Source organism: Chelmon rostratus, chromosome 12, assembly GCF_017976325.1.
Source record: "Chelmon rostratus isolate fCheRos1 chromosome 12, fCheRos1.pri, whole genome shotgun sequence".
In the NCBI taxonomy this organism is placed as follows: domain Eukaryota; kingdom Metazoa; phylum Chordata; class Actinopteri; order Chaetodontiformes; family Chaetodontidae; genus Chelmon; species Chelmon rostratus.
Window position 1 is genome coordinate 18,848,836 of NC_055669.1, and position 13,173 is coordinate 18,862,008.

The following is a 13,173-nucleotide window of genomic DNA, read 5'->3' on the forward strand; positions in this document are numbered from 1 at the left end:
ACAACATATATAGTCCTGAAAGCTGGCACCTGCAGCTCCCTTTTAAGGTCCACAGAGTGACAAAACATAAATTTGAACATCTACATTTCCATTAATGACTAAGCAAAATGTATTTGTTGATGAAGACTGAATAAAGTTCTTGTTTACAGGATAACCCTTTTTAAATGCATCATTCTGTTTTCAAGGGTATCCTGACAAGTAATTGTAATGTAATGTAATGTAATGTAGTAATTGATTTCATCAACTATCGGATGATTCATAGAAAAAAAATGTATAGAAAAACAGGGAAATAAACAAGAGAAATAGTAAACAAAAACAATAACAAACAAATGACATTAATTTATAGTTATAGAAATAAATATTAAAGGTGTGGGTGGCTTGATTTCAGATTATTAAAAAAAGCTAGTTTTAATGTGTGATGAAAAATTATTCTGATCAAAGAGAGACATAAAACAATGTTTTATAACTTGTTTATGCATTCAAAAGGTGGAGAGAGCCAAGGCTGATAAGTGTGCCCTAATAAACAGTGGTGAAAGAAGAACTCTAAAGAACTTTAAAAGCTACAAGTAAAAATTTTAATACAATTCAATACATTACTTTAAACGTCAGTCTTATTTTTTATACTGATGAGTAGGTTAGAATTTTACCACAGCATACTAAGACTTATCTTTATAAATAATAATACAACATAATGTATTTGCTCATTATTTTAGTAAATGTTGTGGAGTAAAAAGCATAAAATCCCTCTGAATTGTAGTGTAGTATTAGAATGCTATGAAGAAGCAGAAAATGGAATAGAAAATAGTAAATAGTGCAGTACTTGTAATTTATGTAATGTAAGTACAATTTTCAGGAAAAATATTAGCCTTAGTATTAAGAGACATAATATGTGCATTTAAAAAGATTATGCAGCAAAAGAGCACCCAAAAAGACCTTGAGGCGAGCTTGTTTGGTTAACGGTAACACTGGTGAATAAAATTTAATCGCTTAGCCTCGCGATATTACACGCTGTATGCGCGTGCGCAACCTCGCGCTGACGCGCACGTCGGACGAGCTGAGTTGGAGGATCATGGCGGAGCGCAGGAGGCAGAAGAAACGGATCCAGGTAACATCACTAGTCCGTACAAATTACTGCAAATGCGAGTTGAAGAACAACAAATAAAACTCATGCGCTGGTTTACGACCTGTTGCTGGATGTTTGTTAACTGCAGCATCCTCGTGGGGAGCCGTGAACAGGCGGCAGATGAAGCCAGATGATGGCTAACGGTAGCTAGCATTAGCTGGTTAGCGAAAACAAATATTAGTATTTGTGTTTGATAAGGCGTTTCTGAGCCACTTATCCTTTCCACCAGTAGCACCCACACTCTGCTCTACACATCAAAACGGTGTTATAATTGTCGGCCAGTGAGCTGTCTCCCCATTCAGACGTTTTTATTCTGATTGAACTGGCTGTAAACGTTTGCTGGCTAAGCTGCGTCAGCTTTAACCAGGCGTGTTTACATAACGTGAGGCAATCTGCGGGGATTTTAATTAATGAGTAAACACAGTGCATCATAATTTAACTGACTGTGCAGGTAGCAACAAGCTAGTATGGCTCCGAGAGCGCTTTAAAGGTTAGCATTGTATTCGTTCAAGCAACAGTTTGTAGAGTGGCTGCAGTTTCAGTCAGTTAAAACATAACTCCCAGGCATGCAGAATCAACTTTAGCAGTCCCGATTTTCGGATTTCAAACCTCTCCGAAAAAACAATACACTAGTCTGATCTGTTTGTACCATCGTGTCCTGACACTGATGGTCCAGTCTCCACAATTAATTGATTACTTCTGAGTCACCTGGAAAAAATTAAAGGAAGAAGACATTAACAGGCTCCCATTTGACCTGGTCATTTATGCATTCTCATAATATCCAAATTATAATATCTGATCGGCGTCTGTTTAAGATGATTGGGTGCTTGTAGTTTTAATTCAGGTATGAGCCGTGTCCCAGTTTCATAATATTGACTAATTCTGAACAGGTTTTGAGTTTGTTGTGGGATGAATCTAGAAAGGGGACTAAATACAGAATACTCAAAAATGTCAGCATTCATAGTAATCATGAAGATTTTTAAGCGTGATTTTGATGTTCACTGTAGTTCCAAAATGTAGTGCATGAAGGAAATAGCGGGACGGCCCACAACTGGAAAAAATATTCAGATTGAACATTTTGCTGTCTTTCTTATGTGTGGTTGGCAGTGTATAATTCCTTATTTGTATAAAACAGTATGTTGATTGTATACTAGTTATACAACATACTGTAGAGCAATACTGTATACAGTTAGTATGTAGAATGGATTTGGGACACAGCAGTTGTGTCCTAAGATAAGCTGAACTGTTTTCACTTCATGTGTTGTAATTGTGGATGAAAGAAAACGTTGAATTTGCCTATTGCAGGGCATCTGGCCAATGTTATAAAATAGTTCTTTTGTGTGTTTAAGTTCAGCTGCAGAACAACACATTCCTTTGAGTGGACCTTAACTTAGGGGCCTGTTCATTACAACATCATCACTCTGAATTATACAATAATTATCTCTTTTTTTTGCTACAATTTTCTTCTTCAATACTTACCATTTGATTGTGTTTTGCCTTACAAGAGCACTGAAGGGCTGAAATTAATTTGTAGCCAAAAATGTGACTTGGATAAATATTCGGTTGCGAATGTATTATGTACATCTTGCTAAAAAACTAATGCTGTCTAATACAACAGTCCTGCAATGTGTTATTTAATCTTAAATGTTATGATGTCCACCCTCAATTCCTTGTATGCAAAATAGCAGTAGTACAGCTGTTCTTAACAGATCCCTCAAAAGTTAACCCAGCTAACCCTAATGGGTTTGCCAGCTCTATCAGCTTCCACCTCATTATGTTGTTGAGCTGCCTGCCGTGTTGCTTTGTGCTCCAGTGCTCATCCAGCCCCATGGTTTTGTAGGATGTGCTACTGAACTAGTGAACTTGATGTGTCTCTTATCAAGGTGTATGTTGTACATGCTTTAGAATGTTCTATACAGCTCAAAGATGCCAGGATGGTTCATCTGGTTCTTTGTCAGTTGAATCAATTTGCCTATTCATTGGTGATGTTGTGGATCAGTCTAACTTTTCAGACCACAGTCAAACAAATGAGTTTGCCTCGCCATTGTCTCTTAACAGATGCCTGTGAGCATGTGTGTAAATGCATCAACACATATGCAGAATTGACTGGTTCCGGTTCTGACTGTAACAGCAATATTTAAATATCACTAATGCAACAAATATTGAACACTTTTTTATTTTGAGGTGTACGTTTTGCCATTCGCTGTCCCTATTTTTCAGTTAAAAAGTCTCATACCACAATCAAAAGACGCTTGTCTCTTAAAACATCACCACTCTACATTAGACACAATTCCTCTTTATTTATGGAAATTCTTTTGATTGTGCTTTACATCACAGCATTTAATGATCAACGTGGGTTTGAAGCAAAGATGATAATTTCAGTCTACACTTGTTTGCCAGTCACTTGCCACATGTACATACTCTTGCTAATGCTGTAATTTAACAGGCCTGCAAAATCCTACCTCCATGATGGTGATGATGTTAAGTTCTGTTGAAACTGTTTTAAGAGATTTTATGAACACCATTTAATTAATTGAGGTTAGACTGAATATTAGAATCACCTTTCAGTATACTATACAGTTCAACAGCACCACAAACTACAGCTTACAGAATGACCGTAAAGTTGAATCAGCACTTCTATAAAAAATTCCAAACCAAAATTAAAGCAGTATTTATTGCAGGACTCTGGTATTAGACTGCATTAGTTTCAGGTAGGTGTTCCTAATAATCCACACATCTAAGTGTAAGTCTCTTCGTGTTCAGTTCAAGTTCAGTTGCATAACAACACATACTGTTATCTCTTTTATGCATGGACCAGAACTAAAGTGGCTTCCCAAGATCACCACTCTACATTACACAACACTTTTCTCCTTTTGTGACATGATTTCTCCTGATAATTCATATTCTTCTACATTTTCTCTTGTGCCTCACAGAATTCATAGGTTGAAATGTCTAGAGTTACATGTCTATCCAAAACTGTCACTTGGATATATGTTCTAAAGGTACTGTTTTGTTCATGTGCGGAGCAATAGCAATCAGTCCTCACATACAGTGCCTGTGACCAAGACCTGCTTGCTGCTTGCTTCATGAGTGCACAGTTAGAACAGAGCAGCTAATCCTCATGTGATCAAGCCAGGTAGATCATATAGACTGTGACAGGGGGCTTTCTGTGTCTGGGTCTCATGTAACTGAGCTGCGAGACTGATACCTGCTTCTTTAAACAAAGCTTGTGTGATGGCCTCGTCTTCCTCATGCTGCTTGGAGCCAGCTGGACTGCACAAAGCAGCTCTCAATCTCACTGTGCTGATGCTCTTATTACCTCTGTGTTGGCATGTGATTCACTGCTGCTGGCAGACTGCTGCAGATGTTGTGAGAAGGGAGGAAGAAGATTTGGTCTCTGTTATTGCTACAGATGAACCTCTACAGTACATGAAACTGGAATTTGCATGGTAGACAGAAAGTGTACCTTTCTCAATAGTTGGAAACAGTCTACACTTTGCTAGGTGTTATTCAGCAACTTACATTCAAACATAATTTGAACTACTTTTGGTTACCTCCCATCTCAAAAATGAAACTGCAAAGTAGGTTGTTTGTGTAAAAAAAGAGTGTATTTTCACAGCCACACGTGCCAGAACCCCTGCAGATACAGCTATTATGATCGATTTGTGATGAAGGACAGTAAAATATGAATGTAGTATGAACTTGGTCAGGTAAAAATAAAGACCTGATTTTGCAGACAACAGATAGAAGTCAACCGTCAGAGACATTTATAGGTATTTCTGGTTGCAGTAGGCTGTTGGAGGTTGTTTTGGAACTGTGAGTGAGTCTAGGACTGTATTACATTTACAGGCTTGTTGCATTAATACAATGAAGAGCATTCATTGGCAGATTTTTAATTCACTGGATTAGGAAAAACAGATCCAGTCAGGTTATTTTTAATCTGTTTCTAGTTTTGAGTTTCCAAAAAAACACACACATAATAATATGAGTGACTTTGAAAAAACATTTGCACATTAAAAGGGCTGATCCCAGTAGAAGACACACTTAGTGTGATGCAGTGCACAAGCCCTGATACAAATACTGTTTTGTGAAGCATATAATGTTCACTTTTGTTGAGCACAGAGGTGGTGATTTAACGTCATAATAATTTTTGAATGATTATGAAGGCCCTAGTTTGTGGTGTTGTATTGACAAAATAACAGGGATACGTTACAGCACAATATGCAGCACAACAGCTCTGTAAATTAGTAGTGCCAGTATTTTGTACAGGGTTATGTCATAGTTTTTAGTCATTGGTCGGTTACTAATGTCTGGACACATGTGCATGTAATTTCTTCTGTTGTAAAGCACTTTGAGCTGCATTTCTTATGGGTTAGGGGTTAGGGTATGAAAGGTACTTTGTTTTCTATTATTATTATTGGCTATTCTACAGCAGTTTAATTTAACAGGGATTCATACAATTTGTTGAATTTGTAACGTCAGTTGATTGAAATCAGTCAGTGATCTTTAGTGTCTGTGTTTTGATAAATTTGGTTGATATCAACCATAGATGTAGCTGTAAGATTTGCTGGTGGTTATCTGACTGTGGTTCAATGCCAGAATATAGTAAAGCGCCATTTTACCAGCTGTGACGACTGACTGTGATGTTGTTTTTATGGGTGTCTGTTCATCTGTGTGTTTGTCTGTGGTGTCTCTGCAGGTGGTGAGCGAGCCCACAAAGGAGGAGAAGGCGGTGGCCAAGTACCTCCGATTCAACTGCCCCACCAAGTCCACGAACATGATGGGCCACCGAGTCGACTACTTTATTGGTTAGTGCTCGGGTGTGGGATGTGAGGCACCAGGCAAAACACACAACACCTAAACACCGGGTGAAGTGTTATTCAGGAGATTACTGTGAAACCCTGCCCTCTCTTTGTTTTTGAACTCACAGACAGTTTACTGTGTTTGCTAAACATTTATATTTGTCACAGTAAATTAAACCATTGGCATGGGTTAGCATTAGTAGTTATTGGGCAAACTCTGTGCCAAGTTGCTGAAGAGCTGTCAAGCTCTTAAACAAATGTTTCCGCTGCAGTCGCATTTGCAGACCTGATCCTCCCACTCAGTATTTATGCTTGTCTTGTTGTGTAGCACGGCGGAATCCATTTTTCAGATTTAGGAAATGCTGTTTGCTCAGTAGTTGTGGATAGAATAGGGTTTGACTGCTGAGGCTGGTTATTCCTCTCATCACTATCACATGACCTTACAATTGCTCAGCCCCGCAGTGGACAGTAATGTTTCTGCAGCTGTCACAGCCTGTAGCCAGTGTTCAAGCTTCATTTTTGACAAAGACAAAGTGAGCTGACTTTCTCAAAGTGGCTATGATCAATATTTACAATGAGAATGTATCAAATGACAATGTGAAAATAATGTGTAATTGTGAAGGGGCAATCTGCCGCTTCCCTCAGCTTTACGGTTTCAGCTCATTGTCATCTTATATTCAGGTTTTAGATAAATTTGAATCTAATAAATTAGATGTGCATTAACCTGCACAAATTGCAGGATTTCAGCTTCTGCACAGCTGATAAAAACTGAAAAAAAAACACTGTTTACCAGGACAATCACTGCAGCACTACTGTGTTTTTTAATTTATCTTCGTGTCCCTACATTTAGCCTCCAAGGCGGTGGACTGTCTGCTGGACTCTAAGTGGGCCAAGGCTAAGAAGGGAGAGGAGGCACTGTTCACCACCAGGGAGTCTGTGTTGGATTACTGCAACAGGTTAGCTGCACTTCTCATACTGAAGTGATGCAGGATTTTATTCCAGAACAAGATATCTAAGCATTTGATACACAGGCTTGCAAATTGTGGGGCTCCAAGTAACGATTTTCTTCATTTATTAATTCATCGTTAAGTCGATAAAATAACAACTGTCCATCACAGTTTCCCAGAAGCCAAGGTTATGCCTTCAGATTGCTAGATACTCAATTTGCTATTGCAGAAGATGAAGAAAATCAGCAAATGTCTCATTCGAGGAGCTGGAACCAATACATTTTTGGTATTTTGGCTTTAAAACTGACTTGATTAGTGGACTACAGCCCTACATTTTTGAAACAAAACTGAATAACACTGCTCTCAGTCTTGCAGAGTTAGAACTGATAAAATGAACTGATGCAAATGCTGGGCTCAAGTTGTTTTGTTTTAGTTAAACATCCTTCACGTGACCTCTGGGTCTGTGCACACTGATGGAGAATCCTTTTCAACGGTAATAATTCATATCAAACCAAACGAAATGTCTAGAATCATTCTCCTCCTTCCTCTGTAGGCTCCTAAAGAAGCAGTTCTTCCACCGGGCTCTCAAAGTGATGAAGAAAAAGCCTGAGAAAGACACCAAAAAAGAGAAGGAGAAAGAGAAGGAGGAGAAGAAAGAGAAAGAGAAGGCCAAGGGTGACAGCAGCAAAGAGGAGGAGAAAAAAGGGAAGAAGGAGAAAGAGAAGAAGAAAGAGTCTGAGGCTGCTGAAACCAAGAAAGAGAAGAGCGTATGTGACCCAACACTGCTGCCCTCTGTGATGATAAACTCTCACAGATTATTTTAACAAGATCACGTTGTCAGTGAGGGACTTTTATGTTTCTGTCTGTCTTGTAAAAAATATTAACAACAGCGTATCTGCCGCTGGATATGTTTTATTTGGTAAACTACAAAATTCCATAAATACTGTGGTACAAATTTGTAATTTAGCAGCAATTTGACAGTGGGACTCGTTTGAAGCAGAGTCATCAGTATTGCACATTTCACAGTCACTTGTTTTATGACCTGTCAGAGTAGCTTTGACACTGCTGATCTGGGCGACCTCCTAGCCTGACAGTATATGGGTGGATACTGACGTAAAGAACAGGTTTAAAGTGCACAGAGCGACAGAAGTCATGGAAAGAAGAGGCCCATTGAGTCTATGATGAATGAACTGTGTCAGTGAAAAGAGAAAATATGTGTACTATCCACTTACCAGTACAGTGATGTGTAATGGTGCATTCAGAGTAGACCTTTTGATACCACTGAAGTTTAAAGGAAAAGTTTGACATTTTTGGAAATACTCTTATTCGCTTATGCGCTTCGAGTGAGATGAACCGAAACTATAAATTCTCCCTTTTACACTTAGAGTAAAAAAAAAAATGATATCATATTAATTAGTGAACTGTAGAGGTGGATTTTGCGTCCTTTCTGACAGTCGGGTTGGCTGTTGCCCTATTTCCAGTCTATGTGCTAAACTAAGTTAGCGAGCTATAGCTTCATATTAACTGTACAGGTATGAGAGTAAGCGAATAAGCACATTTCCCAAACTTCCCAACATTTGTTTTAATACAAAACCCCACAGTAAGCATATGATACATTTCCAATCCATGAATTGTTTCTTTAATCAATATTTATGTCACGCCATCACTCCAGAAGATGTGGTTTTTAAGTAAAACACAGATTTTACATTGACATTTGTTTATTTTATTTAGGATGACAGTCCTGGAACCCCCAAGAAGAAGAAAGAGGTGAAGAAGAAGTTTAAACTGGAGCCTCATGAGGATCAGCTGTTCCTCGATGGAAACGAGGTGACTGTGCTTCCAGAATAAGCTTGGATAGAGAAGTGTTTGTGATCCTAAAAGACATTTAAAGCCAAAGTCTCTTCTCTTTAGGTGTATGTGTGGATTTACGACCCTGTTCATTTCAAGACATTCGCCATGGGGCTGATACTCGGTGAGTCAGTGCTGAAAATCACCAATAGAGTCCTTTTGAACAAGTGGAGGACTGTCTGTTACTGATTGCACTTTTTTGTACTCACTCCATCTGTGTGTGTGTGTGTGTGTGTGTGTGTGTGTGTGTGTGTGTGTGTGTGTGTGTTCTGTCTTTCAGTCATTGCAGTGATAGCAGCCACACTGTTCCCGCTGTGGCCAGCAGAAATGCGTGTAGGAGTTTACTATCTAAGTGTTGCAGCAGGCTGCTTTGTGGCCAGTATATTGCTTCTTGCTGTTGGTAAGTACATGCACTTTGTAAAAATACCTCTGAAAATACCTACAACACATCTGCTGCTGTTCAATTAAATACAAAAGGAAAAAAACAACCAGAAATATTTCTTACTAATCAAAGCATAATCAAAACATGCATCATCATTCAAATGAAGATAAATGCACATACATTTCAATACAAGCGGTCCAGCACAACACCACCAGCACTCACTTTAATTATAAACATAGAGATCAATGGATAAAATCTCCAGAATGTCAATCAGAACTAAATATTATTATCTTTGTAAAGGTAGAATTTGAGGCTAAGCTGTTGTATTTCATTGGATTTTAGTATTTAAGGACAGATGTCAAACAATGGTAAAATGAAGTATATTACTATAAAATCTAAATAATCCTGCATTCCCATAGAGATGCTGTTGACTACATAAAACTATACTGCCTGCCATTACAGCGCCATATGGATGAAAATGACTTCAGCTGTTTTTCATAGCTGTGGACTTAATTTCATTTTTATTCACTGCTATAACATGTTAGGAATAATTATCTTCAGTTATGACAGCACAACTTCCTATGTGTAGCACCTTTCAACCAGCGGCAACTCAAAGTATATAAGTGGAAGAAATTTGAAACACAACAAAAAGGAAAGTTAAATAGAATCAAATGAAGTTAAGAAAATAGAGAAGGCAAAATCCAAGTATACAAAAATAATAACAGAGTAGAGATACTAGTTACAGTGCAGTAGTATATGGTAAGTTGCCCCAAATTCAATAATAATAACAGTGTTGTAGGAAACCTTGAACAGGTGAACAGCAGATGTTTGAAGCTTGATTTGAGTTCTGTGTGATGTATTTCTATAGCTGAAGTTTGCAATTGATCCCACTGGTTGTTACCTCTCTCCTCAGCACGCTGCATCCTCTTCCTGATCATCTGGCTGGTGACTGGCGGGCGCCACCACTTCTGGTTCCTCCCCAACCTGACAGCAGACGTCGGTTTCATCGACTCGTTCAGGCCGCTCTACACCCACGAGTACAAAGGGCCTCGAGCCAGCAACAAGAAGGGCTCGGACAAGACAGACGAGAAGGACAGCGGCTCCTCCGCCAAGGCCCAGAAGTCCGACAGCGATGAGAAGTCCGACAGCGAGAAGAAGGACGGCGATGACGAGGAGGAGGAGGAAGAGGACGAGAGCAAAGAGGCGGCGGCGGCGGAGGAGGGTAAAGACGCAGAGGGGGAGGGAACAGACCGCCACTCAGACACAGATAGCGACCGCCGGGAGGACGAAGGCTCGCAGCACAGCAACGGAAACGACTTTGAGATGATCACCAGGGAGGAGCTGGAGCAGCACACGGAGGAGGAGGAGGAGGAGGAAGAAGACGAGGAGACGCAAGAGAGGAAAGAAGGGTTTGGGAGTGACACTAAACCCCAGACTGCTGAAACATAAACTCTTTACAATCCCATCACTCTCTACTTCTCTCTCTCTGTCCTTCCCTCCCTCCTGTGATCCCAGGACCTGCTAGTCCGGCCTCTCTGAGCCTGCTGAGGCCGAGGAGAGGCTCCATCTATTGTTGTTGAGATCTTCCACTAAAACAGTACCGACAGACCAGTACCGGGATAAACACAGCGGTGAAAAGTAAACGGCTACGACAATGAGGAAAACAAATTTTAAAAATGAAAAACAAGCCTTATGGTGGATCTGATTCCACCCACCCACGTTATTTATGTTCAAATGAAGCCCTGCCTGAGGAAGTTGTCGACAAAAATCCATCAGACCAACAACAGCCCTGACGGAGGGTTTTTTTTTTTTTTTTGGTTTCTCGTGTCATGAAGTCACTTTTTGTCTCATTTCAACTGAAAACGTTTTATTTATGTTCCGTCATTGGTTACATTTGGATGTGCTGTATACGAGGTCAGATCCTGATCTTACATACAGATGTTGGAGAAGAGCTACCATGCTAAACTGACCAGTGAGCGAAGACGAGCTGGACTTTTTTTTTGTTACATTGTCGTCTTTGAGCTCCATGTTGTTGGTACAATCACGGCAGTTCTGGGGAGAGCCAGAAAGCCCCGGTTCTTTCACCTGTTGTTGGTGTTTTGGTGAGACAACTATGGCAGGAGCATGCTTCACATCCTGCCAGTGAGGCAGCCTTTAAAGCAAAGTGACCAGCAGGTCTGCTTTAAACCTGAATTAATCCAGATGGACCAAATCCTGTAGTTTACTCAAAGGCACCTAAAAATTGACCATATTGTGGCTGGATGGAGTTTTTGGAGGACAGAGTTAGTACGGCTCTTTGAGGTACTTGCCATTTTCAGTAATTTTTTTTTTTTTTTTTTTTACACAGTCTGAAGTACTTCTACTTCATGTTTAATGTGGGACTCATCTTTAAGAGTAAATGTGAGCAACTGGGACACAGCTGGCATACTTAATTTTCTTTTTTAAAAAAAGATTGCAGCATTTGTTGTACAACTAAACCTAGAAGATGTTCACTGATTAACTGTCTATTTGCAAACAGAACCAGATATAAAGTAAAGCAAACTCTAGTGCCAAACACAACTAATAATGTTGTTATGCATGCTGATTTAATACGGAGAGCTGAGTGGGAGAGCGAGGGGTGCATTTTGTTTATTTTGTAACTGCAGTGTCAAACTCCTCAAACCTTTCACATCTTTGGAAAAAACAAACAAATGGAAAAAAAAAAGCACAGCACAATGTTGTTAGTGTGTAGCTAAACAAGGATTTTTGGTCTCAATGAAACCGTTTAAAAGGCGTTCGCACTAGACTCCCATCCAAACCAGTCCTGTGTAGCCTCGCACAAGCCGTCATGTGTGAAAACAGCAGGCGCGCCTCATGAATCCAGCTCCACTGACCAGACTACACTTTCATTTCCAGTCCAAGCCCAGTAACTGGCGGCCGAGGTCCAAGCTGTTCCTTCACATCTTCTGGCTAGAAATGTCTTAGAAGCTCTTTATAGTCATAGCAAGGATTATATTTAAGTATAAAAATAGAAATGTATCATTTATAAATGGATTCTATTGATATATCAAATATATACTTACAGTCTAAAATTATAAAACAGCTGTTTCTTACTCCCTTCTTTTCCTTTGTATTAGGAGGTATAATTTTTTGTAATGCTCATTTTTGTGTTTATATGAACATCAAGAGTGTACTCATTATTTAAAGGTAATACTGGGATTAGAAAACAGTGGGAATTTATTAGATATCAGCATTTTTCTGTATTTTATTTTTACATTTGCCATCGTAACATTGGATGTGTGTCCGCTGCCTCGTCTGTGTTCCTCTCACTAATACTGGTCAGTCATTAACCCGAGCTTATAAAACCAGTGGCTTGTGTAACATGGACAGCAACCTACTGGTTCCCACTTCATCTGACGTGGCAAAAAGTCCGCTCACAGAGGAACAATCTTTGAGTGCATTTCACCCAGCGTCCTGTACAGTCGTCCATTTGTTTTGTCTCAAAATGAACTCCCCTAGACTGTTCAGTAGTTTGTTCTCCTGTAATCCCACTGAGGTTTGTAGCTCTTTTCACTCGCAAACCAACATGTTGTTGCTCTTGTTTCTTTTCTAACATCTTTGTGTTTTTTTTTCTTCCCCAAACGGGCAAAGTGCATCTCTGTGTCCTGAGTTGCCAGTCGCTGTACTCTCAATATTGGCGTAACTATTTTACAAACGAGAGAAAAAAATATTATCCTCCCGGTTGTTCTTGACTGTTGCACAGTATCGGTCTGTTGTATATTGTAGTATTATTACACTCTATGCTGCTGCTTCTCATCGCACATTTCTGGGGGAAATAAGTGAAATTGTAAAACATCCATGTTTTATCTCTGGGTAAAAACAGTGTCTTTTGATCGCCTAGTTGTCCACATTTGGATCAATGTCATTCTGAAGACTGTCTCATGCAATATTGGAGTATAATTTAATAAAACTGGATGTCTGGAAATATATCTGTATCTTATCATTGCAATAAAAATATAGAAAGCACACAAGTATTTTTCCTGTAATATATCTTTTTGCCATTGGTCTGATCATAACGGGACAAAACAGTAT

At 39.4% G+C, this 13,173-nt stretch overlaps 1 protein-coding gene across 1 annotated transcript; it reads left to right on the forward strand.

Moving 5' to 3' along the window:
- The first annotated feature begins 1,019 nt into the window (after positions 1–1,019).
- Positions 1,020–13,124, forward strand: sec62 (SEC62 homolog, preprotein translocation factor). Its single transcript, XM_041949781.1, has 8 exons — positions 1,020–1,105; positions 5,823–5,931; positions 6,776–6,881; positions 7,426–7,639; positions 8,604–8,699; positions 8,784–8,844; positions 9,001–9,120; positions 10,016–13,124. The coding sequence occupies exons 1-8, from the start codon at positions 1,070–1,072 to the stop codon at positions 10,549–10,551; spliced, it is 1,278 nt and encodes a 425-aa protein (XP_041805715.1). The 5' UTR covers positions 1,020–1,069; the 3' UTR covers positions 10,552–13,124.
- The last annotated feature ends 49 nt before the right edge of the window (positions 13,125–13,173 follow it).